We start from the raw sequence: 26,125 nt of genomic DNA on the forward strand, positions 1-26,125 counted from the left end.
ACAATTCCAAACACTTTGCATATATTAATTCAACTTTTGCTGTGTTCCTTCCAAATCATCCCTTCGTGAGACTCTAGGTCAGCTGTGGGGGTTACAGAAGGTCTCTGTCAGTCCCTGGCTGGGGAGGCCCAAGCACAAACCCCCTTAGCATCCCCTCTACTTCCCCTGGGCAGGGACCCCAGGCCCTTGCTCTTTCATGGTCCAACTTGTGGACAAGGTATTTTTGACTTAACCAGAAATGCAGTTCTGAGGCACCTTGTTTTGATTCCAAATGCAGGGGCTCCAAGGTGTTCCTGGACCAAAGGTAAGAAGAGGTCATGTGACAGGAGCTGGAGCAGGGGGGGGGGTTGTGTCAGTGAGGGCTGGAAAGGAAGAAAGTCCTTGAGAGACAGGTGGCCCAGCTGACTCCGTCCCTAAATGGAATTGTGTGACCCTCTAGCCAGTAGCTATAATCAGGACAGAATGAAGTCCTATGCTCCTTTTAACATCCATCACTGACATTGGGCAGGCTGTGGATTTAGAATTTTCCCATCCATTAATGCACCCAATAAGTGACAGGTTAGATTCTTAGCACGTGGTGAAATCCTTTCCCATGTAACCTGCCCCACATCCTTCACCCACCCTAGGGTATAGGTGGGAGACAAAGAAGGATGTAGTGCGGGCTCCCTCCCTGGGTCCAAAGCCACTGGTCTCTAGTCTGGGGGGTTCCCAGTCTCCCCTCTCAAGAGCATTTCAACTGGGTAAGAGGAGCTGGGGGCTGATGGCTTCTTGGTCCTTACTGCTTGCCCCAATACACTTCAAGGGACTGTTGGGCAATTTCTTGTCCCAGTTATTTGGAAGCCTCGGGACTCCCATGCTGGCATTTCAGGCCCCTGCCAGCCAGTCTCTGCAGGGCCCCACTTCTGCTGCTAGACAGATGGTCACTTCTGCCCAAGCCCAACCTGGAACTGTCCTTTGGATTTATCTCCACTCCACTCATCCCCTTTTCTTTTGGGGCCCTCACAGTCACTCCGGGCTTACTGAGGACTCCTAACCGAAGGAGAGCCAGGCTAGGAATTCAAGGGCTCCTGGAGCCTCCAGCCTGCCACCCCTGGGCCAGCCCCCTCCACCCCCTCCCTCCTTCACATCCTCTAGGTGCCCCCGTCTCCCCAGCCCACCCCCATCTCCAGGACCCCAGAATGTAAGAATGAGTTGTCTGAGACATGCCCTTCTGTGATCTCCCCACTCCCTTTCCTGCAGGGGGAAGCAGGACTAGACGGAGCAAAAGGAGAGAAGGGTGTCCAGGGAGAGAAAGGAGACCGAGGGCCGCTGGGACTGCCCGTGAGTATCTCAGAGCCAGCAACACTCCCAGGGCCAGCCGGGGGGTCCCGGGCAGGCCGGGGTGGTGTGCGGGACCCCGGGACAAGACTGCGTAGGTTCTCAAGTTCTGAGCATTCCTGTGAGGTTTTGCTTTCCCATCTGGGCAAGACTAGAGGCTCTGATTCCCTTACTGAAGATTCCCTCTAGGCCAGGTCCTGGCCTGGGTGTGGGGGGAAATACCGAGCTAAATAAGACAGTCCCCCGCCACCAAACGAGGAAAGCCCAGCCAGAGAGCACAAGTGGCCTACATGTGCCTGACTCAGAGGCAATAAAACTCTGTCTTTCTGGAAGCCCAACTTGAAGGACCTGGAGGGGATGAGACAGTGAAACGTTCTCCATCTCTTTTCAGTTTTCCCACTAAGACCCCAGCAGAGCCCCCACTCTCTACTCTTAAGCACTGGCCATGGCAGAAAAGTCTGTACAAAGGCAGATTCTCTGGTCCTAGCAGGCTGAGGCTGCTCGGATCTCTCATCGCAGCCTGCCCCGAGATCAGATCCCAGGTCAGGGGGAGGCATCAGCATTTCCAGACATGGGGCCTGGCCTGGGCAGATCTTCTGTCCCACGTTCTGGTGGGCTCCTGGCCTCGTCACTGCCTTGCCCAACGCCGGAGCCCTGGGCTCCATCCTCCCTCACACCCCCGCGGGGCTGGCACTCTTTGAGGCTCGGTTTTCTAGAGCTAGAATGGACATTCACGATCCATCTACTCATTTTACTAATGGCCCCAGAGAAGAAAGAGGGTCACTTGACGTCACATATGAAGTCAGTGGTCAGGCCACGCCAGAGGCAGCTCCTTCACTGAGGCCACAGCCTGGAGAAGGGGCTCATTCCAGCCACTGGGCCCAAGGCCAGTTCCCATCCCGGGAAGCTGAAAAAAACGGGAGAACAAAGAGAAGCCCAATAACCCCAGCTTGGCCAAACTTGAAGGTCTGGTTAATATAATCATAGCCATCAAACAGCAAAGCGAAAGGTATGATTACACCCTCATTAGTGCATCAAATGTAGGCCTATTCAAGGAGCTGATGTGCCTGAAAGACTATAGAAAACTGATGACTTTAACAGATGTTTTCCGTGTCTCAGGCTATGTCCAGAATGTTTAAGTCTTCCTTACTGTTAAAGAGCCTTCCTGCCCCGCTCGACCACAGATCTCGCCTTGTCTGCCTTCACGGCCCCAACACCCTCGTGAACACTATAGAATTTCGCCAGGGGCCGAAATGTAAACGGCACAGAGACCAAACAGGTTATATAAGCAAAGAAAGTGCCAGAGGAAAGACAAAGTGCCTAGTCTGTCTTCAAGCTGTCAACTTTCAGTAGAGACATGGGCACGTGCTGGCCTAAAAAAACAACAGAGCCAGCATATTCACAGATGGTAACTGACGGGGACTTCGGAAGACAATGGGGAGCAGTGGGGACTGTGGCACATTGGAGACCGTGCATCTCTTCTTAAGGAGAGCAGCCCCTCCTCAGTTCAGCTGACCCTTGCTTTGGGGGAATGAGGGTCCGGTATTCTGGATAGTATCGTTTTTCAAAGGAAGCTGGACATCTGACATTTTATGTGAAATCTTCCCATTTTCTAACATGAAGTCAAAATTCCTTGCAACTTGGCAGATCATGCAAAATATGTCAGTGGCCCACATATGCCCTGAAAATCTCCAGTCCATGCCCTCCGCTCCAGATCTCTCAAGATAACTCGGTATTGATGCTGCATAGACAAAGTGTGTGGATAGTTTGTGAAAGCTCTCTGATGTCCGGCTTCCCCTCGGTACTATGTGCCACATGAGAGGTCTGCTTTTCCAGGACGTCCTGTTCAGTTCAGAAGTGGGCTGGCTACACACTGTAGTCTCCTGGAGCTTTCCAAACATAACATATTACCCCTGGCCTCATTCTTGGAGACTCTGGTTGAGCTGGGGTGGAGTAGGGCCCAAGCATCTGTATTATTTGACATGTCCCCCCAGGAAATTCTCATGTGGCAGTGGGGTTGAGAACCACAGCTTTCTAGGCTAAGAGTCAAGATCATCCTAGAACTTTTGTGATTCTAACACTGAGAAGGAAGTCCCGGGAGGACCCTACTACCCAGCACCATTTCCCCTGCCCTCCCTTGCCTGGGGGCATCGCCCCAAGTTATAATCCTGAGGCCTAGGCTCATTCCTTTTTTATTTAATTTTTTAATGTTTATTTATTTTTGAGGGAGAGAGAGAGACAGAGAGACAGAGAGTGGGCAGGAGAGGGGCAGAGAGAGAGGGAGACACAGAATCCAAAGCAGGCTCAGGCTCTGAGCTGTCACCACAAAAGCCTGACCCAGGGCTCGAACTCATGGACCATGAGACCATGCTCTGAGAGGAAGTCAGATGCTTAGCTGACTGAGCCACCCAGATGCCCTGCCCTAGGCTCATTTCTGAGGCTCAGCTGGAAGCAATTTTTAAGAACTCAATCCTTACTGGGCCAGCATGTCTCCACCACCTTCCCTCTGGTGTGTCACATTGGCATCATCAGATAAACGCCCCCCTGGTGGCTCTAGGAGGGTCTCAAGGGCAGCTTCCAGCCCGGCCTTGGAGCAGGAGCTCCTGTTCCCACCCATGTATCGTGGGATGCTGCATTGCAAGTGGTCTTAATAGCATCCCACCCACCAGCCAGTTTACTCCGGGGTGTACATGGCCTTAGACCTCTGTGGCCATAAGCTGCCCCGAAGGCTTTTTCCATTAAGGGGCCTTTGTCTGGGACAACATGGATTGGGTTTGCACTAAGCTTTGCAAACTGTGCAGTGCCAGAGGGCCTACCCCCTCCCAGCACCCCGTATCCCCGGAGCAGAAACAGGTCGCCTTCTCCCCAGGTCCCCAAGCCAGGTGCTGTCACCCAGTACTGACCTCCTCAGGGTTCCCCAGCATGGCCTGGCCCCAACAGCTGTGCAAGAATGGCCTGGAAGATAAACCACCGTTCACATAGGCTTGTCCCTCTGCAGTGAGATTGGTCCCGTTCCAGACGCCTCTCCACGAATTCTCTGTCTGTGTCCCTTTCCCCGGAGCCCTGCAAGCCCCCGAGAGAGGGGTTTCTGAGAGGGGATAACAAGACAGAGAGCAGTAGGTGCCACCGAGGCTCAGAACGGCCAGCTGCACTGATCACCAGCTCCGCAGTCGGCCACGCTGCACAGTGTCCATTTTTGTTGGTTTCCATGTGAATACCATTCCCTGTCCTCCCAAGCTTATTTCTCCCGTCTTGTTTGATTACCAGCGTTTGTGTCTGTCCAGAGTCACTGCTTCACTCACCTCTTCCCTCCCTGGTCCCTTTTTCTCCCTCCCGTTCCTCCCCTCCCCTTTTCTTGGTCAAACTCTTCCCTTCGTCCAGGGAGCTTCAGGTTTGGACGGCAGGCCTGGGCCACCGGTGAGTGTCGCTTCTCCGTTACCCTTCATCCCACCCCATCCCCCCCCCGGCCTGTGACCCTTCTCGTCTGTCCCCATCCCGCTGTGGCCTTGTTTTCCCTGTGAATTATGCCTTATCCCACCACCAACAGCAGGAAGGTACTATCTGTGCTCAGTTCAGAAATGCTAATCCAGGTCTCTTGACCAAAGGCAGACAGCCTGGCAGTCATATGAACCCAGGGTCCTCAAATCTGGGACACAGGGTGGAAGGCTGCTCCAGCGGCACAGACTCTGTTTCTAACGGAAGGCTGAGTGCAGCCTGGGAGCCCAGCCCCAGGGGTCAGGACCCTGACTCACGCCCACCAAACATGACAGTGTCTGTACATGCCCATCATGCCATGTTGTCTTCATGCTGTGAGCTCTGTCCATCTCCTGTCAGCCCACAAGGGTTTCCTGGTCCTGTGCAGCCCCCTGTGGTGTGTACTGGGGTGAGGGCAGGTGTGGCATCTAGGGTCACATGGGACGGTCCCAGCTCAGTGTTCTGCCAGCATGTTATAGCCATTTCCCGTGGTGCCGCAGTGGCCCAGCAGTCCAACAAGGGCAAATTGTTCAAGTACACAGAGCAAATCAGGAACATTCGGGTCCCCTCTTCATTCTTTCTGATTCCAGAAAACAGGTATCACCTACTCATGACTAGAAAGCACCTGGCCCTTCCTCTTGTGACAAACAGCTGAAGTATCAGAAAAAAGAGTCTCTCCTCTCCTCTCCACCTGCCACGTCCCTCCCAGAGCACCCCGGGAGGTCTTTAGGGAAGTGGCATTCCCACTGAGTCCTGTCACCTTCCCAGGGTATAGGGATCACTGACCACCAAGGGCCAGGAGGCTGAATTTCCCGGCCCGGGAGCCATCACCGGCACTGTGGGTGTGTCCCCAGCCCCTTCCAGCCAGTGAGTTCCAGCCCTGCCTTTGCAGGATACTGTCAAGGCCATGGTTGTGTGGTCTGCCCAGAAGACAAGGTTCTAATGAGCTGGCTGGAATGACCCTCAGGGGAAGGTGAATTTGCAAGGTTTCATTGGTAGGGAGCAGCAGCAGGCCTTCCCGGGGTCCTGGAGGTGAACCTCACAGCTGGTGTGGCAGGAGCCCAGAGCTTGGAGAACGGCGCAGCAGAGCCTTGTCCTATGGCAGGTGTCCTGACCAGGCAGAGGCAGTGACGGGGCTCCGCCAAGACCACATATCTTCCAGAGTGCCTCTCACCACGCGTTTATGGAGGCAGCACTACACATACTCCCATTCGGAGACTAGACCTCTTCTCCAAGCATGATTCTGGCCTCCTCTCACCTAGCACAACCACCCCACCCCACCCCAAAGTGGCCAATCAGGGCTAGGGGTGTGGTCTGTGACTGGAATCAGAGAAATCAAAGCTGTCCTCACAACTACGCTCTCCCTTCTTACTGGACAGAGGGGAGCAATGCAAATTCATAGATCTGGTCCCCTTTGGACCTCAGGTTTTATTTTTCCTCATTAAATCAATATCACAACCTTAAAGGAAAAGTTTTATGGGGCAAATAACCCTGCCCTGCCAATACTAACATTCATTGGTGTCAAAAGCGTGAAGCACATTCATCCAAATTAACCAGCAGGGGCCGCAGAAGCAGATACTCACCTTATCATCCCCGTTTTACAGGGAGGAAAATGGACCCTCAGAGAGCCCAAGAGACGTCTCCAATATCACAGAGCTGATAGGCCTTAGAAGCCTGACTTGAAGCAGGCCAGGGACTCCGGAGTGCTGGTCTGAGCCTGATCGGGCCTCTTTCGTTTTTGACACGCTCTTGTCACCTGCCCAGTCTTCCGGCGTACTTGCAAAGGGGGCACAGAGAACATCTTAGCATTCTTTTTCTTTTCCTTGTAAAGTAAATCGGCATCTCCCCCTGGCTCATGCCCCAGGAAACTGCGGGCAAGCCAGCCCCCTGGTTCTCAGGTCCTTGTGTGAGCAGGAAATCTAAACACTGAGGCAGAGCACTAGGAAGCTCCGAAATATAGGCTTTGTCCAGGCTTGGTGGAAATGGGGAACCTGAAGATGCTTAATCGCACCATACCTAGCAAGCCCCGCCCCATCTCTAGGCAAGCCCCGCCCCGAATCCCCCAGGCAGCCCTGTGTCAGGAGCCAGCAGCACACAGAGCCCTGCCAGGCCAGGGCCAGCACGCGTGCGATACACACTCCTTCACTGTCCGGTCCAGCCTGCCCTGCAGGGCCTGGGAGCAGGCGCAGAGGCCGGAGGCCAGAGTGGCCAGCGGTGGGGCGGGTGGGGTGAGCGGTGGCTGAATGACCCTCCTGCGCCTGCCTCTGTATGTGCCTCTGCATTGGTCTTTGTGGCATGAAGCCCCTCCCGCTGCATGTGGAGCTGCGATGGCAAACAGGTGCCAGCCAGCACCCCCACCCCTGGGATGGCATCAACCCCTCCCAAACGCTTCAGGGAGCAAACTAAGCAGCAGTTCTACCGTTTTCAGCCTTGGCAAGCTTGGTTGTGAAGCGAAAGGGTTTCCCTCCTCAAATCTGGCTCGGAGGCAGGGGGAGCCTCTCTCCCCGAGGCCCCAAACCCAAACAGGAACCCGCCCAGTCGAATGACTGCCCTGAACGAGCCTGGCCTCGCCAACCCTGAAAATGGGCCTCTGGACCTTGCTCATCTCCAACACCCGGCGGGGCTCCCAAGGCTCCACCCGGCACTGAGCCCCTCACCTCTACTTTCTTTTACCCCTTCCAGGGTACTCCAGGACCAATCGGAGTTCCAGGCCCAGCAGGACCAAAGGGCGAGAGGGTGAGTGCTCAGTAGCCCTGGATCCTGCACACCAGGAGGGGGTCTGCACACCAGAAAGGGGGACTGCATGCCAGGAAGGGGGTCTGCACACCAGAAAGGGGCTTGCACACCAGGAAGGAGGTCTGCACACCAGGAGGGGGGTCTGCACACCAGGAGGGGGCCTGAACATCAGGAGGGGCTCTGCATACCAGGAAGGAGCTTGCACTCAAGGAAAGGGGACTACACACCAGGAAGGGGGTCTGCACACCAGGGAGGGGGGCCTGCATGCGAGGAGGGGGTCTTTCCACCAAGAAGGGCTGGCGCCCCAGTCCAGGCCCAGCCCCAGGTCCTCAGCCCCCAGCCGTTCCTCCTGGACCAGCAGGCACCTCCTCCATGTCCTCTCGCAGTGACCCTCACAGCAGCCTGTGGGGGAGACGGCTGGCCTGGGTTGCTCACTTTATAGCTGTGAGTGGATAGATGGACAGCTTCCTGTGCTAGGCTTCTGGCCACCCGGACTTAGTCACTCACTCAGTCTGGCAAGGCCCTGGCGCTATTGGGACCAGACACACCTACACCCTGTAATGATTCAGGGAGACAGCATAGAGCAGAGTGCCAGGTAAGATAGAATATCCAGGCAGGAGGATGGGCGGTAGGCCAGCTCCCATAGCTGCTGTCTCCCAGCTGCAGCCCAGGGAGTGGGCGCGTGCGTGCTGGTGGGAGGCTCAGCTCCGTGGAGGAGGAGGGCTGCTCGTCTTGTCCATCATCTCTTCCTGGCCAGGCCCGCATGGGATAGGTCACCCCAGAGCCACTGGGGCACTGGACCTATCTGCTAGGTCACAGGCTTCCCTGAGATCACAGCCACTTTGGAGACCAGGATGGCTGCTCTCAGGGGTGACAGTTGTGGCTTCAAAGAAGTCAAAGCTCTTTCTCTTCTCTTCTCTTTTCCCCACCCTCGCTGTCCATGCTCACTTCCTGCTCCCTGTTCCCCTCCCTGGCTTCTGCTTGAGACCCCTAGTACCTTCAGGACACTGTCCAGTCTTTCCAGAGGGCCTTGGGGGATGGGCTCTGCTGGAGGGAGGGAGGTGCCGAGGCGGAGTCCACATCAGTCACGCCCTCTGTTTAGCCCTTGCTTCGCAGAGAGGGCTCTTGGAGGGGACTGGAGAGGTTTCCTAGCTTTCGCACAAAACCCGAAAACGGCTGATGGAAGGTTGTCACCACATCAGGGAGGGCTCATGGGGTTCTCTCTCCTGTTTCAGGGCAGCAAAGGCGACCTTGGGATGACAGGACCATCAGGAGCAGCTGGACTTCCTGTAAGTGTTGTGGGGCGGGAAGTTTCTCTCTGTCTCTCCCCACCTCCCAACAGAGCCACCATCAACACTGAAAACCCAGAGCCCAGAACAGGCATCCAGAGCCAAGCCAGAATGCTGGCTTCCGTGACAGAGGGAGCTGCCAACAGCCAACTGTCTGTGGAACATCCCTGCAGAGCACCGCTCACGGCAAACCTTGGGCCTCTCCCACTGCACGCTGCTGTGTTCCGTGCAGTGGGGGCCCCTGCAGACGAATGTTCCAGCGGTCCCTGCCGTCGAGGAGGGGCTGAATCAAATCCACATCATTATTATGCCAGAGGGAGACGTCTCACGGGAGGGGAGGCCTTCCCAGTGACGGCGGATTTTCCTGTTGTGTTGTTATAAAAGTTGATCACCCAAGAGAGCCAGGACCTTTGTTTCCCGCCCACTGGAAGGTGGAAGGTTGTACATCTGTTCACCAGTTCCACGCTTGGCTGCCCAGGCAGCTTTGCTGAGCCTTGCCCCGGCTGCTTCTTGCCTTGTCCCGTTCCCCTAGCTGAAGACATAGAGAGCAGCCTGTACCTTGAAAAGAGGGTATGAGCAGCTTTGGAGTCATTTATCTAGCAAGAAGCTGGTGGGAGAGCCATGCCAACCCCTCTTCTGCCAGGAGGGTTCTCTGGGCCCAGACCGTATCCTCAGCACCTGGCACTCATTACCACCCATGAGCTAGAAGAATAGAGCCACGGCTGCGGAGAGAGAAAAGCAGGACTGTGTTCTTGGCTTTGTCCATAACTCATTATTCGTCTCTAGGGCAAGCCCTTATGTCCCCCTTCTGTAGACTGGGGATAATTAAGCCTGTCTCTGATGAATTAGACATCAGTGAAGACCTTTATGATCCTGGAAGGAAGGACTGGATGGCCATCCTGTCTTTTCTCATTAACGTGTCTTCATTTATGCGATTTATTACAGGGTTTACACGGACCACCCGGGGACAAAGGAAACCGGGTGAGTCTGAGCCCTTGCACTCTGGCACTGCTTACTAATGTCTTCATGATGTGGTGGAATGATCAGTGGAGGATTCCTGACCCAACATTGGCAGATACAGTTTTTCCTGGCAAATCATCCGAAATTAAAAGGCTTTATAGTGAGGGGCTTACTGTGTAGCACGCAGGCAGCCTGGGGCCTAATCCTGAAACAGAAGCATGGATTTTTCCAAGACAAGGGGAGACTGAATCCCACGGTGGCCATCAGATTAGCATTGCCATCCAGCAGCGGGAGTCACGTGCCCAGCTCTCTCCAGGGTGCCCTGATGATGGACCCCTAAATGGTATTTTCTGAAACTTCGTTTCACCAGGCATCCCAGGCCACTGGTGAGAGAGAAATAAATTCCAGTTCCAGGCACAAGCAGATAGCTGTTTTAAGCAGCCAACCCTTTAAAAAATCCTCACAGCCTTTATTTCTCTTGGAAAAAGTCAGCAGGATCATGAATGAATTGCACCTTCTGTGGTCCTTTGCTGACCCTTTGGTTTCTGCCATTATCATCAGGACACAGTTATTGAGTGTCCACAGCACCCTTGGCCATGTGATAGTACACGGCAAATGACACATGACGCCTCTGGGCCCAGTAGGGACCATTTAACTACATCCAATCAAGAGATGACCGTTGGGTCCCTTCATAGAATGTCTCATCTGCTGTTTCTTCCCAGTGGTTCTCGGAGCATGATACACAGCTCTTAGAGGCGCAAGCCAACTTCTAGTGGGCCATAATATCCAAGGGTTGTAGAGAATGAGTAGAAGAACGAATGAAGAACAGGCCAGAGCCACAACGAAATTTCCTGAGCTCACACACCCAGAGGCAAAGCACATAGCTCTCAAACCCAGGTCTTCTGGCTGATCTTTGAACACAGATAACTGTGTTCATGAATAGAAAGTGCCAGAATCTGTATGCTTATATCTTGCACCAAGTTCTGTCATTTCGATGTAAGGTGTATTTACTGAACTCTTCTATGTCCCTAAATTATCCTTTCTGGCAGCGGGTCAAAAGCATCTCAATTTGTTCAGTAGCCTCTATAAATAAGAGGAAGCAGACAGAGGGACTCCTACTAAACTGCCCATGGAAAACCAAGTCAAGAAACCACTGGAATGAAAAGACCTACTTCCAGAAATGTGCTGGCCATTCAGGCAGGCTGGGAAGCCCACCTTCCTTACTATGGCCCCACTAAAAAATAAATTGATCATTCCACCTCTTAGCTGGCATACTAATCCCCTTTCTAATTTATTTCTAAAGTGTTCTGCTTGTCTTTGTCATACTCAATTAATACTTTTTGAACTATTTCGTAAGACTTTTTCAGTTGGCTCGAGGCAGTGAGCCCTGTGCAGGCTGCGAAGCCAGTCCTCCAGGGGCTGTGACCGTGCTGCCCTCAACACAGAGACAGGCAGGCAGATGCCTTTGTCCCAGCTGGAGGGGCGGCAAGAGGCTGACCTTGCTGATGGAAGGGACCGGCGTTGCTGAATGCACCAGTGAGGCCCCAGGAATCAGTGGGAGAATATTTCTTCTCTACTGCTCCTTCCTAAACCTAAAGTGTATAAGGTTTTTTTTTGCACATTTCCCTCTGCTCCACCTATAAATCAGCAATATGTCACTTAGTAAAAGTCAAGTCCAGAAAACAGTCAAGTTGCACGTACCCACTTTTGAGTATTCCATGCAGGACAAGTGACTTATTCCAAAGAGCAGCCTTCCTGATCAAGGAACAGCGTGTGTCCTCTGTTCAAGAGATTTGACTCTCAGGATGCCAGAACGTGCTAGAAGAGCTCCCCCCACATCTCACTTCCTCAAACAGACCTCTTTATACCACAGGCCCTAACCGACCTGTTGGGGAGAGATGTGAGGGCTTGGTATTAAAGCCTTCAAAACAATGGAGGTTCCAAGCACAGTCAATGCTTTGCCATGGACTGGGTTCTTTCCTGAGGCTTGAAGCTCAGAGTATTGACACTTTGGTCAAGGGACAAGCCCAGAGGGGCTTAGATGACCCTCTAATTAGTGGCCCCACTGATGAAGGTGAAGCTGTAGGTGTTTGAAGGCCCACCCCCACCAGCAGTGAGAGGGTGGCTTCCTGAGGCAGCTCTCAGGCTTTGCCACACATCATGCCTGGGCCCGTCAGAGAGGCCCCTGTTTGGTGCACCGTACCCTGTTACTCTGTCTCAGTGAACCAAGGCACCATCTTCTCTGTGTCCCACCTGGCAGCCGTCTTGGAGCCTCTTTCCTGTTCGTGGAAGGAAGACAGTCCTGGTAGTAGAGGCAAGGCCCGGAGCCCCACACAGGCACTTTCCTAAGAGGACACACAGGGCAATGGAAAGAATGTTCCGTCCTCGTCACAACCAACAGTATGCTTCTCGGCCTTTAGTGGCCCAATAACTTTGGCCCAGGAGCCACGTTTAGGATGAAAAAGGCCACCCCGAGATAAAGGGTGGCATGAATTTGGCAATTTGGCATCAAGGGAATTGGGTGCTGCCTGCCAGCCAGCTGGAAGGTCTGCGTGCATGCAAGGCGGCTATGGTCACCGCAAGACACGCCCTCCGGGGGTGCATGTGCTTGTGTGTGTGAGCGGCCTGCTCCCCCAGGTCCCCTTGCCTCCTTGCCTCTCCTTCCTCCATTATCTCTTTTGGCCTGGGCCGGACACGTCCTTCCTTCACTCCTTCAGTACCTCTCCCCCTGCCCGACACGTTCACCCCCTTACCATAACCCCATGCCTCTTATCCTTTCCCTCCCACTCTCCCAGCTGCAATTTATTTCCTCTAAAGTCAATTTATGTATCTCAGTTTTTTAAAGAAACCTCTGTTCCTCAACTTTAACTTGCCCTTTCCCCACCTAGAACCCCCTCTTTGCCAGGGTCTCCTTTATGTCACTCTGTGGGGATGCAAGGCAGGGAGGATGTAGGTAAAACCAGTTCTCTACTGCCTTCAGAGGGCACCCACTGTAAAGCCACTTCTGGGCCCTTAGAACATGGCACCCCCTTTCTGCAAGCTACCCACCCAGAAAGTCAGGACCACTGCTGACCTTCCGTGGCCCATAGACAAATCACTGGGTACTGGAACCCCACCCCCACCACCCCTCAAGAGCTTTGCCCACCCTCTGAACACACGAAACTCTTCACTTGTACATTGACCTGACCCAAGGTAAATAAGGGACCACATTGCTGGGACACTTGACCACAGGGTTTCCCATCCAACCAGCTGGTGGGTTTTGCTTGTCCACTGCTCAGGGACAATTCACGTCATCATGTTCTCACTGATGGGCAGCGCTCAGGGCCCACACGATCACACTTCGTGTGCATATACCTGTTCCCTCCTAAACACATCAGTTTCCAAGCGAATATTTGCACTTCAGAAAACTCACTTAGGACAACACACTGGCAATTACAGGGGACCCCTGGAATCAAGTCATTTGCGGAATCTCCAAAGATTTGGAGAAACATAAAAAATATTCTTGTCCTTTGCCTCCCTCTGAACAGACAAACATCACAACAAAGTTTTGAAGCAGGTGTTATTATCCACGTTCTACAGGGAAAGCAAGTGAGGCTCAGAAAGGTTGAGTAACTTCCCAAAGATGCACTGCTGGTAATAGACAGAACCCGATCTGTCTCCAAGACTTTGCTGCCTGCCTTCAAGGTCTTGTCCACCTCGAGTAGCACATGGAGCCCCCAAGCATTAGGCAGTCAGCCTTCTGTGGCAACAGAGACCCGTTCCCAAGAAGGCTCCCCATGGGCACACTCATCCCCTTTATAAGGAAACCCAACATATGAAAATCCAAACTCAGATTCATTAAAGAACTCCCCACGGCCCTTTTCTAAATGGAGAGGGACCCCGACACATACAAAATGGGGTTTGATTTAGAAAGATGATGCTTAGTGAAGTTTTTCAGAAACAAATGAGTTCCTTGAACCAACTTGTCTATATACAAAGAGCTGCCTAGGATTCGGACCAGGCCGGACCAGAGACACACATACAGTGGGAGGACCTCGCTGAGAACCAGGAGTCACCCATGAGCCCTGGACAGACATGTACACACGTACGCTTGTACACTCAGGTGCAGGCACACAATCATACATGCACACACACTTGTATACGCATTCCCAAGTGCATCATCACACACTCATACATGCACATGTGCAGACAGGTGTGTGCACACATTCACATGTGCCATGTTCACACACATGCACGCACACACACAAACACACACATATCCCAGGGCTCTAGATAAAATCATCTCGCCTCCTAAGAGAATATCAAAGGGATGAGAACCAACTGACATGACAAAAATTGTCATGTCAAAGATTTTCAAAAATGGACCCTCCCCAAGAGAAGGAAGTGGGTCCCCCTGTTCATCAGAGACCCGCTCTGGAATCAGTATTACCAACACTGGTCACAGGTAGCCTCCATCTACATTTCCCCCCATCTCTAGCTCTGAACCCTACAGCTCCCTGTCCCCAGCCCTAAATTTCCTCCTCCCCTGGCCCCTGCCCACCTGTCTGAGCCAAAGTCTCCAGTTTCTAGAAGGGTGGGTACTGACCTCAAATCCTATTGGGAAGAAGATCCTAATGAAAAGACACTCTTTTCCCTCTGATTTTTTTCCTTTATCTGTTTCTAACCTTAACACATGAATGATCCTAAAGTTTTGATGTTATTTTTTTCTCTTGGACTAAACCATTATTTACAGGGGGAGAGGGGGAAGAAAGGCTCTAGAGGGCCTAAAGGGGATAAGGGAGACCAAGGAGCGCCTGGATTAGATGCCCCCTGCCCGTTGGTATGTCTTCATTTATCACTTGCGTTGTTCTGGGTTTTTCCTTGAGGTTTGCAAGCTGGAAACCAAGAAGGCAAATAAGCTAATGAACAAGTGAATGCCTATACTGATGCTACCAAGCCGATCTGTTCACTCGGCCAACGGGATGCTGCCTGCTGTTGGCTTTGCCTTCAAACCACAGTTGCAAGGCCTTCTGGCCAAATCCCTTTCCTTCGAAGCTGCAGAACAATGGATGTGTGGAAATGAGAACCCTCTCCCCGAGGAAAGGGATTTTGGAGCAGGCCTTGGCTGTGAGCTCCAGGATGGCTTTTGGAAGCTGGTGTAGCGTTTGTGAGCCCCGCATTTGCCTTCTTCGTTCCGTGGCCACCTCTGTGGCCAGCAGTTCTAGCTGCTTTGGGATCCTCTGTCAGGATGCAGGACACCCACCCGGGTTTGTGCCCCCCACCAGGGCCATCTATGCCCCAGACTGGGTAGAACAAGGCCCAAAAGGGGGCTTTTAAATACACTAGCCATCCTTCTAAACCAGTAGACAAATGCCCCCAAGAAACACCCCCAGACAGGCTTTTAAGGAACTATCTGTGGCACACCAGCCCGCCTTCTCAAGTGCCTTCACAATGCATTTGAAGGCTCTGAAAGCTATGATACGTTACATGTGAAGTTCATCTGTGCCTTTTCCAAGTGAGCGTTCAAATGGAGACGGAGCTGGTTGTACATGTGCCGCAGCTCAGCTCTCGTGGGAGCCAGAGAGCACAAGGGTTGAATGTGGGACATGAGGATCAATGGGGATCCGGGCCCTCCTTCTAGATGCCTCAAGGTCCTGCATCCTGGCTGGGGTAGGACTTGGGCCTCTCCACTCCACAGTCGGAGCTGGCCAGCCTCAACCTAAATAATCATCGTGGTTGGTTTTGTGAACAGGGACACCGAGGTTTTAAAGGAGAGAAAGGGGAGCCGGGGTTACCAGGGCTGGACGGACTGGATGCCCCGTGCCCATTGGTATGGCATCACCCTCCTTGCCTGCATGGCCGACTCAGGCTGCCCCACGTGTGTGGTTCTTTCCTGTGTGCCTCTGCAGCCGCCCTCCTCTCACCTCCTGCCCCTTCTCCCTGTAGACGCTAAGGGTCACCCTGCCCTGGCTGGTCCTCAGGAGCTCCCAGCATGCCCCCTCGAGCATGCAGAGCTTGCCAGATGTTTTCTTGGCTTCTTCCTCCAGCTGCTTCAAAAGCTCATCCCCTTAATGTGAGCCCTCCTGCACCTGACCCTCCTTTCCTAGCGGCTTCTACCCAAACCTTCCCCCAGAAAGAAAGTCAAGAACATGGATTCTCTGGACAGGTTCTTAGCAACTGTGACTTCTCCAGTTGGTTCAGCAAGCATCAGCTAAGCACCAGGCGGAACATTTGAATGAGATGCCAGAGCCAGTCCCACACCCTTTCCCACCTTGCCATCTTATAATGTGGCTGGGGACAGACAGGCATGCTCATAGACGTTCGTAGACTGAGAAGTTCTAGAACTGAGGTTGAGGAGGGGGCCACTCTGCCTGTTCTTCCAAGCTGGTCTGGGGTCGCTACACTGGTGATACCACCAGAACTAGAGGAAGATCCAAGGTCAGGATTTTAGATGCTAAACGATTCGTCCCTTTTGCTTCAACCTGGGAAGACACTACAAGACACTCCCTCCTTTTCCCTTCCTCTCCTCTGTAGAGGGCTCACCACCGGCAAGTCTGGAAGAGAAAGGAAAAGTTGAGAATGTAGTTCAGGAAGAGAAGAGAGGAGACAGGGAGGCACTTAGGAACCTTCCCCAGGCCTGTCCTGGTTGAGTGGCCACAGTGCTGCTCACGCCCAGCCCAGGCCCTCTCGGGCAGGGACCTTCTAGCCGCCACGGCCACCATTTCACCTCACAGAAAGGGGACCCGCAGACAGCACTGCATTCCAAGGCAATTGGCTTAAAAGGCTCCTGCTCCCTTAAACTTTCCAGGAAGTCTAGAGGGCACGGTGCTCTTTTCACACAATTAATAGTCAGATGAGGACTCCAGGTCCCACATCTCACCCCGGAGTCACACGAGAATTAACTTTGAAGAGGAGAGAGAAAGTTATAAGAAAATATGCTGAGAGGTGACCACAGAGCCCAATGAAGGGACTTCTTAGGACCAGGGTAGACAACAAAAGAAGACTGCAGCGTAGCATGCTTTCCATTTCCCCACTGCTGAAGCCCCTGCTCTCCGCCCCCACCTCCCCACTGCCTGGCCTGATGACCCGGAGCACGCAGTCATGGGACTCCCCGGGCCCCAGAGCACTTCCACTAATCACCAGCCAGGTCTTTCCACCACCTTCCGTAGCCTGGGTGCCCTGAGTTCCGCCAGACACAGCCACCCTGCTCCTCCCTCACACACTCCCTCCGCCTGCCCTACTCTCCCTGTCGCCCTGCCACCATCACGTGCCAATGGGAACGCCGCCATGGCCGGCGGAGGCTCCTCTCCCTTCCAGAGCCCATGTGAAGTGTCGCACCTCGGCGGGCTGGGGAAGGGGGCAGAAGGTCTCCATGAAGCCCTGGAACACCCCACCTCCCCCTGCAGACCCTCCCTGAGCCAGAGGGGACAGTGCAGGTCATCTTTCTTTGGTCCGGCATTCTCTGCAATGACATCCCATATCGATGTGTCCTTTGCCTATTCATTCCACTGGGGAGTGTACATATCTTCCCTTTCTTGTATCTCGTTGTGACTCTTTTCCCTGTCCCTTGCCCTGTGTCATTGTGGACACGGGGGCAGGGAGAGCCATCTCAGTACAAGGTAACTAGACTCCTTCTGTCCTCCATGTTGGCCCGGCTGCCTGCTACCTGCCAGGTGAGAGATTTAGGCACCTGTCGTGGTGGATGAAATCCATCTCTGGCACAGAGGGGGCTCCCTTTCAATGGCCTCTGGGCTAACTGCTTGCTCCTATCACCGGAAACCCTGTGTCCATCCTTTCTGTGCCCTGCAGCGTGGAATGCTAGCATCTGGTCTGCAGTTCTGGACCAGAGCTTTGCCTCAGGTCCTGCCTCACACTCCCACCTAGTCTCACAAAGGTCACAGACTGCCCCAGGGTATGCCAGAGGGGCCAGGACCTCAGGGCCCCAGAGGCCTCAGGACACCCTGTGGCTACAGGTGTTCCGTGGGTGCCACCGGCGAAGGGGACAAACGGGGCACGGTTGACCCCCATTCTCCACTTTTCCCAGCAATGGCTGAGACTGTGCCCGAGGGCAGTGTTGCCTTGCCAAAGGCACCCCAGGGCCACATTTCAGTGCCTGTGAGGTTGCTTGCCCCTTTGCATCCCGTCCTCCTCCTTATTGATTATAGGAACTGCCTAGATCTCTTCCTCCTACTGCCAAGGAAGAGGGGAAACTCAGAAAATAGAGCTGGGGCGCCTTAGTGATCATCCTGTACAACCGCACCTTCCCCAGGTTCTACAGAGGACGAAACAGGCCTCCAAGCACTGAGTGACTCACTGTGAGCACCCAGCGCTCAGTACAGCCAGAGCAGGGACCAGCGCATCAGAGGACACTCAGGTCACCTCTGCTCGCTGACCCCACAGGCCAGGGCAGCCCCCCTGGGCCTTGCACTGTAACTTCGCGGGACCCTAGTCAATGGAAAGTCCAGCTCGCTTCCACTTTTTTGGAGGCTCTGCCCTGACGCAGAGGAGAGGAATAGACAAGAGGCGGGCTGCCACAGTGTTTGTGGCCCTTGTGTCCCTGTCTTGCCTGCTTGCTGGGCTGTCCCAGAATCTGAGCCATCTGCCTTCCTTCCTTCCTGCAGGGTGAAGACGGCTTACCAGTCCAGGGCTGTTGGAACAAGGTAAGGCTGCCCGGAGGTTCTCGGTGCCTTGGGGGCACAGGGGACCTTGGGGGTCCATTCTCAAGTGTGATCATGCACACACACTTCCTACTAGGGGCCTTTCTGCAGACGAGGCAGCAAGGCATGGATCAAGAAATGAATGATCCCAAAGGCAGGGTGCCCATTAAACATCCCGTTCACTGCACACACTTACAGAACTTTTAAAAATGCTTTTTGGGGGCATCAGCGGACCCCAGCGTATGGAATTTCCAGGTAGCCACACAGCCAACATCTTCATGCTTCATGTGGTTAATTCTACAGCACTTTCCTCCACAGACCACTAGAGCATGGTTTTGTTCATTTGTTTGTTTGTTTTTATGGTCTTTTGGGGTTTTTAGTTTTTTTGCTTTTGTTTTTGTTTGTTTGTTTGTTTGTTTGTTTAGGGAGAGAAAAACGAAGAGGGAGGGTATGAACAGGGAAGGGACAGAGAGAAGGAGAGAGAAACTTAAGCAGGCTCCATGCTCAGCGTGATCCCACAATCCTGGGATCATGATCTAAATTGGACACTGAGCTACCCAGGAGCCCCTAGATCATGGTTTAAAATTAGTTTTCAGTAGCTGTTCTCACAGTGTTCACACAAGGCCATTTGGGCCACATGATGAAATTTATCTAGATGTCAGAAATCTGAGTTGCTTAAGCTATAAAGTCACATAGCATCTCTCCCTCCTCATAGAGACTGGCCAGTTTCCCACTCTACCCTTCCCCTTGAACTTGAGCTGCCAGAGCTTCATGCTTGCACACATGGGACCTGCAGCCCAGCCTCTCCTGGGCTCCCAGAACTGTTCTCACCAGCCTTGGCTTGCCAACATTAACGCTGTCTGATGCCACAGGGCTGTGCTCCTGAACTTAGTTAGGGCCCCCAAAGCACAGGGCTCCTCAACTTGATGAAAGCCATCAATCTGCTAATCCAGAAGCCCAACCGGGTCCTCGGCAAAGGCAGTGGCCGCCATGCTGCCCACCTCCCATCTTGCTCCCACTGAGACTTCCCACAGTCCTCACTGAGTGGTCTCCAGGTGCTAGTTTGTCCTTATGAAAGGGCTGGAGAACCCAACCTACCCAAGATTTCATGCTTAGCTAATCCAGCCCTGTCTCCGTGACAGTAGAGGCACACTTAACAATGAGCTGAAGAGTTCCTCTGTGCTAAATGCCCGGAATCTCCATAGTTCACAGGATTGAGTTAAAAGTGGTGAAACCACCAAGACCCCAGGCCCACAATGAAGCACCTATACTTAGAGCATCCCTGAGCAGAGAAAGGGAAAGCTCAGTTTCAAAGGAGATGCCACCCCGATAATCCATCTGTCTAGCAATGCCTTGTCCCCTTGGTGTGTCCCTCTAGATCTAGTTAAAACTCTACAGACAGAGGGAGAGGCAGGTCAAATGATGGGTTTCCAAGATTTCCATCTTCAAAGTTGCTGATGGTTAGGAGATAGAAGTGGTCAAGGTTAGCAGGGGGAGAGCAGCCACCGTCGAGCTACAGTGACTTGGGGAAGCAACTAGAGAGCCTCCTGTCTGTTGTTCCACACCATAAATTCAGTCTGGGACGATGCAGTAAGTCATCAACAGCCAGGCCGCCAAAGGCCACATAGAAAGCAAGTGCCCTCTAGTGGCCAGGAAGGGGGTGACAGGAAGGCAAATGTGATTTTCCTGCCTCTGCTTTCCTTCCCAGATGCAGACAGTCAGCACCAGGGTCTTCCACCCAGGGGGTTGTGGGTCCCTTACCAGGGCTGCCCCCCCAACCCTCCAAAGAGCATACCCCTTTCCCAACAGGGAAGTAGATGCCCACAGACCCACTGACACTAACTCTCCATTGTTTTGTGTGCTTTTGTTTTGCAGTGATGCCTCTAACCTGGGATTGGCCTGTGTGTGTGTTTGTACATAGAATATTTATTTTTATACAGTTTTCACTTTTTGAAAATGCCAGAAGTATGATGCATCTTACAGACTATTAAAAAAAAGAACAACTTACATATTTTGTACAGAAAATGCCAACCTCTTTCCTTTTGTTTACAAGATGTTTTGTATAAGTCTACGACTCTAATACACGTTTTGTTTGTGAGTATGGGCATACGTTTGCATGATATTTGTGCACACTTATTAAGTATTGAAGCTTAATAAATTATTGTGTTCTGTGCCAAAGGGGGCCGGCCGACACTAAGGTGCTGGCTAGCTTACGTGTGAATTCACAGGGATGTGGATGTCAGTGGTGTTGGCCAAGAATCTTTTAAACTCTTACAGATTTTCATTATTAAAAAAAATTAAACATGGCAATCCATGATCCTGATCAGTCATTAAATTAAATACATTCTCTCTTGTGAAAGCGGGAAGTCCCAAAGCAGGGGTCCTCAGAAGTATAGAGTAACGGTATGAAACTGTGGGGAGGGGACTCTTAAGCAACATCTATTGTAACATATCCCAAGTTCATTATAGAGCCATTTGAACATTTCAAATTCACTTCTGCTGAAGCCCCCTAGGATCCCCAGGGCTCCCAAGGGCTAATTGTTACTGCTTTTGGTTTTTTGGTGAATTAGTGTTTTTCTTCCTTTTGAGCACCGGTCACCAGTAACAGTTACTGCTGTTGATGGCCGTGCGTTAGATACAGATTTGCAAGGCCCGCTCACCACCAGGCGCTGAAAACTTTGCCTCATGGCCACTGCCCTCCAACAAAGAACATTCAGAAAACACAAGTCTGGGCCAGACTGCCAGTCCAAAGTTGTGTTTTGTTTTTGTTTTTGTTTTTTATTTTTTTTAACATTTTATTTATTTTTGCGAGACACAGAGAGAGACAGAGAGCATGAGCAGGGGAGGGGCAGAGAGAGAGGGAGACACAGAATCCGAAGCAGGCTCCAGGCTCTGAGCTGTCAGCACAGAGCTCCATGCGGGGCTCGAACCCACGAACTGTGAGATCATGACCTGAGCCGAACCGACTGAGACCGACTGAGACCCCCAGCCACCCCAGGTTTATTTTTTAATAAATAGAGTGTTATAGAATTCTGTTCACAGCACACGGCTTAGTACTTATGATGTGGCACACGGGTTTATTGTTCAATGTTTTACAAAGAAACAGGTACTTCTTCAGGGCTTGCAAATAACAAGCTGCTGTAAACACCCCCCTCATTTAACTTAATGTGAATTCTTCTCACTATAGCCTTTCTTCTTAGACAGGACAAAGGCAAGCTCAGGCTCTGTCCACACACAGTCATGAACATACATTAGGGGGCTTCACACTCGTGAGAGCCTTGCCACGTCGTGGTAATGGGACCCCAGGCTGCCCCCCCGCCCCCACAGGACCAACCATATCAACGTTCCTACTGGAGTGAGCCACTCACGTGTTTGAGAATCCGCTTCCTTCTCTGAGTCCCAGCTTCCTCATGTGAAAAGCCAAATGGTAGATCCGGAGCTGACCTCCATGGTCATCGAAGGGTCACCTGCCCCCTTCCCACCGGGCAGAGGCATGCGGGCCCCAGCCCCAAGCCGCCAGCTGACACAGTTGTTATTCCTATGGTGGGCCACTTCCAGGATGTGGCCCTTCCCAAGTGATCCTGAGTCCGGGCAGGTTTCTCAGCCCGAGCCAAGGCCGCCTTCTTCGGGCCCGGGGCCACAAGACCTGCCCCACGGCACTTTCAGGAGAAAAGAAAATATTTTCATTTTCATTTCTTTTAATTCAGGGGGGAAAAAAGAATCTCTATTAATGAATCCAGTCAGGGTTATATTCATCTTTCTCCCAGAGCAGTTATAAAACATAATTGTTGCCACAAAGACAAAAGTGACTATGGCCCACGAAAGTCAAAACACCGCCCTGCCTGCACCCTCTGCTCCTGGAGAGAGTGGCTTCCTCACCTGTTCCTTTGGCTTCCCCTTGCCCTGCCCTAACTGAGGTACCAAGGAATCCGTGTAACCTGGTCCTCTACACCTGCTCCCTTTCGGGCTCTCATTGGAGCAGTCTGAGCCCACGGATGGCCTCAGGCTAGAGTCAGACATTAACTGGAAGGCTCTAGAACCTGAGCTTCTGTGTGAGCTGAGTACTCTGGATAACTGTCCAAATAGAAACCTCTCAGACTTTATTTCCAACCTGGTGTTGTTCATTTCCTTATTACACCCCAGCTAATACCACAGGGATCCAAAGCCCCCATGCAAGAATATAGAGAATAGCCTAGAAATATGGGTAAGGGAAAGTTTAAAAGTCAGCATCCAGGAGAAATAAGTTGGCAGGAAACCCCCGGATGGGCAAGGGAAGGTGCTCCACTCTTTTCACTTCAAGCTGCCTGGTGGTCAGAGACAGAAAGAGACTACCGGCAGGGACCACCCTGCTTTCCCCGGTATGTGGCGGTTCCCTGAGGTTTGACCCTGTGTAGGCCAGCACGATGTGTCTACGCTGGCTTCCGTGCCTCGTGTATCCTCAGCAGGACCTCCTCCCTGTAGGGCTGTGAGCTGCACACCCAGGGAATCCTTACTTCAGGGCTCTCCCGCCCCCCCACCACTGGGACCTTGACCCACTCATCCCTGTGTCAAATGTGGTGCAGGGAGATTGGAAGCAGGGAAACCGATGTTCCAGGAGTCTGCCCAGTGGATCAGTGCTGATGCCCGCAGAGCAGAGGCACGAGACATCGCAGGCACCAGAAGGAGAGGTGTGGGAGCCCTGCGGGAGGGCAGCACCACTGCCCGGTGACCAGGGAGGGTGCACAGAGCGTAAAGACACCGTCTCCCTCCCTGGGACTCCTTCTGCGGACATGTGCCCGCCCAGGAAGTGAGTGGTGCACCCGGGCCCCACCCCACGGAGCAGAGTACAGTCCTGCTAGTGAATGTCCTCTATGAACGGTCAAATACTCCCTCTCACCAAGGTCAGTGACTCCTGCCTCTGCCGTCACGAGGGCCACAGAAAACCCCCACCTTAATAAGGAAGAAACGACTCCCTCCGCACCTCACCCCTTCTCAGCCTCCCCCTGTGTTTCTTCCCTGCCAGGCCAAGGGCTGGCCTCCCTTCCCGGGGCACTGACCTCATCTGGCAGAATGGAGCACCACCATGGACGTGGGGACAGTTTGGGTTAGCCCCGGAATGGGGAAGGCGCTGGCCAGCAAGTCAGGATGCTCAGCCTCCGGTCCTTTCTCCATTGACAACTGTGTGGCTTGGGGCACCTTACTCCAGCCCTCAGTTTCCCCGAGCATCAAATGAGGAAGTTGACTTAGGTGGCCTCTGACACCCTGAAACCCACTGATTCCACTGACTGGTGGGGGCCTGGGAGGACTGGGACACTGGAGCCGTCCCTGCACCTCCACTTAGAGCTTTCTGGCTGTGAGGGTAGTATGCACGGAGCTGGCATTGCAAACCTGTGTGCTGCATGGGTGTGTTCTAAAACCCTAAGAACAGGCTGCCGGTGGGGTAGGTGAGGGGGGGCAGTCAGTTCTCCCAGGGCAGGCATGGCCGCAGGGCGGATCTTCTCATGGGTGTCTACACTGCTAAACTCATTAGAGACGAAGCAATCCAGGTGCAGCCACCTGGCACACAGGGAGGACCCCCAAAGCCCTACAAATGCTGCAGTGGTAAAGTTCGCCTTGCCTCCCCCCAGATCCACTCCCTGCGCCCCTGACCTTGCACCCCCTGCACACTGCGTAGACACACTTTCAAACACCCTGAGAGCAGAGCACTCAAGTAGCATGCCACTGAAAAGAAGAGAAGGGTGGGTGGCCGGTGAGCAAACTGGAAAAGAGGACGCACACAAAGAGGGAAGGCGGGGAAAGATGGAAGGACCGGGACCAGGCAGGGGGCAGCTGCTAGGTTCTTCATGGAGCAAAGTTTTGAGGCTGCATTTCCCCGAAGCCACAGGCTGCTCGCTGTGGTGGAGGAAGGCGGAGATGGCGAAGGGAAAGGGAGCTGGGTGTCATATGCTAAGGCAGGATTCCACACACAGATGGACCCTCTGGTCCCCAGAAAAGCCACACTTCTGAGCAACAGCCAAGCATCTGTCCAAGAACAGGGTAGATGGAGGCGAGCTGGACTGGGGACAAGCCTCAGCACTTCCCCAGCAGGGATCCACTTACACGGCCCCCCCCACACACACCCCTGGCTTCCCCTCCACACCCCTGCCCATGCCGGGTCCTCTGCCTGGAACGCTGTTCTTTCTCAGCTGTCAAAATTTGGCTCACACCACCAGGGCCCAGGGAAGATTTTTCTAGGTTCATAAGTTAGGTGAGTCTCCCTCTTTAGAACAGGAGGGAGGAACTCTGTGTCCTTTTCTTCCTCTGTCTTCTGCTAAAGGAGTCAGTCTTCCAACCTAGACAGTGAACTTTTAGAAGGGAGGGACTGTCTGATTCATTAGGCACTTAGAGATCTAGCTTGATGTCTCTCTCCCACAGTCAAGGTTCATTAACATCCATGACCTGCCAAGTTATCAGTCTACTTGATAAAGCACCTACTATGTGCAAGGCAGTGGGGCAGGAAGGCCGGGGCTCTTATGGACTGTGAGACACAGCCTGGCTTCAAGATTCAATAGGGGTGCCCAGCAATGCAAAGACATATGTGCTAAATGCCAAGTGAGGGCACAGCCAGAGGACTCCGGCAGCCAGTGTAGCCAGAATGAAGACAGGACCGAGTTTTCCAGGGAGGGAATACAGAGGACAGAGAAAGGAGCTGACCCTGCAGACAAGCAGTCTTCCCCTTGCCTGGTCCTCCCCTCCCTGCCACAATCTTCCATTGAGCATAATCCTGGGCCACACTTGCTTCTCCAGTCAGGGGACCACAAATGAGATTTCTGCAGAAGAAAGAGGGTAGGGAGGGTGGCCCCATGCTGGGAATCACCCTGGGTAGGCCAGGTCTGTGGGATAAACCCGGCCCCAGGGAGGTGTCTCCACGTGCCAATCACCAGTGAGCCTCCTTCTCAAACTTCCCCTTCTCTCTGCCTTCTCAAGGGCCAGAGTCCATGGTTGGTGGCCAAGAAGTGAAACCAGCCAGCTGTCCACAGCCTTGGGGAAAGCAACTTGCCCTGGAGGAGGGAGAAGATGGAGCTGTGCTTGGATGAGGGTCTCAGGCCAAACCCTTCCCAGGGGCCTGGCTTGAGGGTTGATTAGAGGGTGACCACAGGTTACTGAGGGCCGTCTGCCCTTCCTAAGGGCCAGAGCTCAGTGGGAAGAGTGAAGGCTCGCCATGCCCGTGTCCTCCAGCTCTCTGCTGGGATTTCGGCTCCAGCTGCAACTAGGACCCTCTGCTGTTGCTGCACCTTTAAGGGCTCTTGGATGTCCCTTTTGCATGGACAATTGCAGTTCTCCAAGCAGCATGTCAACAGAGGGCTTGCTGGCATTCCCACCTTGGAAGACCTTCCCAGGAAGCTGGGGTCAGAGACCTGTCACCTTCCTAACTCCTTCTCAACATGTTTCCTTTAACTTCTTTTGGTGCATCACTGCTAACCCCTTTACTTCCCGGGTTCTCTCAAATGTCATCAGCTGATGAGTGTCACAATCTGGAAAAGCAGAGAGCATTTGTCTTCAAGAGGGAAGAGCGATGATGTCATAGAGAAGAGAAGACCGGAGAATAAGGTTGGATGCCTGGGCTGGCCCTCAGAGCCAAGGGCCTCACGCACGCAGTCTGGTGTCCTGAGTTGCTCCAGCCAGTACTGAGCTAAAATGATGGTGAGAGGCAGCCATCGACATATTTTCAAGAGGATCTGGAATAAGCCCTCT

The 26,125-nt window shown here is 53.1% G+C and overlaps 1 protein-coding gene across 1 annotated transcript in view; it reads left to right on the top strand.

Moving 5' to 3' along the window:
- The window catches only part of COL13A1 (collagen type XIII alpha 1 chain), a 147,168-nt gene extending 126,433 nt beyond the window's left edge, over positions 1–20,735 (top strand). The window contains exons 34-42 of the mRNA XM_029919700.1: positions 278–304; positions 1,240–1,320; positions 4,699–4,734; positions 7,474–7,527; positions 8,763–8,816; positions 9,762–9,797; positions 14,509–14,595; positions 18,377–18,415; positions 20,288–20,735. Coding sequence (XP_029775560.1) covers positions 278–304; positions 1,240–1,320; positions 4,699–4,734; positions 7,474–7,527; positions 8,763–8,816; positions 9,762–9,797; positions 14,509–14,595; positions 18,377–18,415; positions 20,288–20,290 — 417 coding nt within the window. The 3' untranslated portion in view covers positions 20,291–20,735. The remainder of the gene's footprint in view (positions 1–277; positions 305–1,239; positions 1,321–4,698; positions 4,735–7,473; positions 7,528–8,762; positions 8,817–9,761; positions 9,798–14,508; positions 14,596–18,376; positions 18,416–20,287) is intronic.
- Positions 20,736–26,125: the final 5,390 nt, after the last annotated feature.

Source organism: Suricata suricatta, chromosome 2, assembly GCF_006229205.1.
Source record: "Suricata suricatta isolate VVHF042 chromosome 2, meerkat_22Aug2017_6uvM2_HiC, whole genome shotgun sequence".
NCBI classification, from domain to species: domain Eukaryota; kingdom Metazoa; phylum Chordata; class Mammalia; order Carnivora; family Herpestidae; genus Suricata; species Suricata suricatta.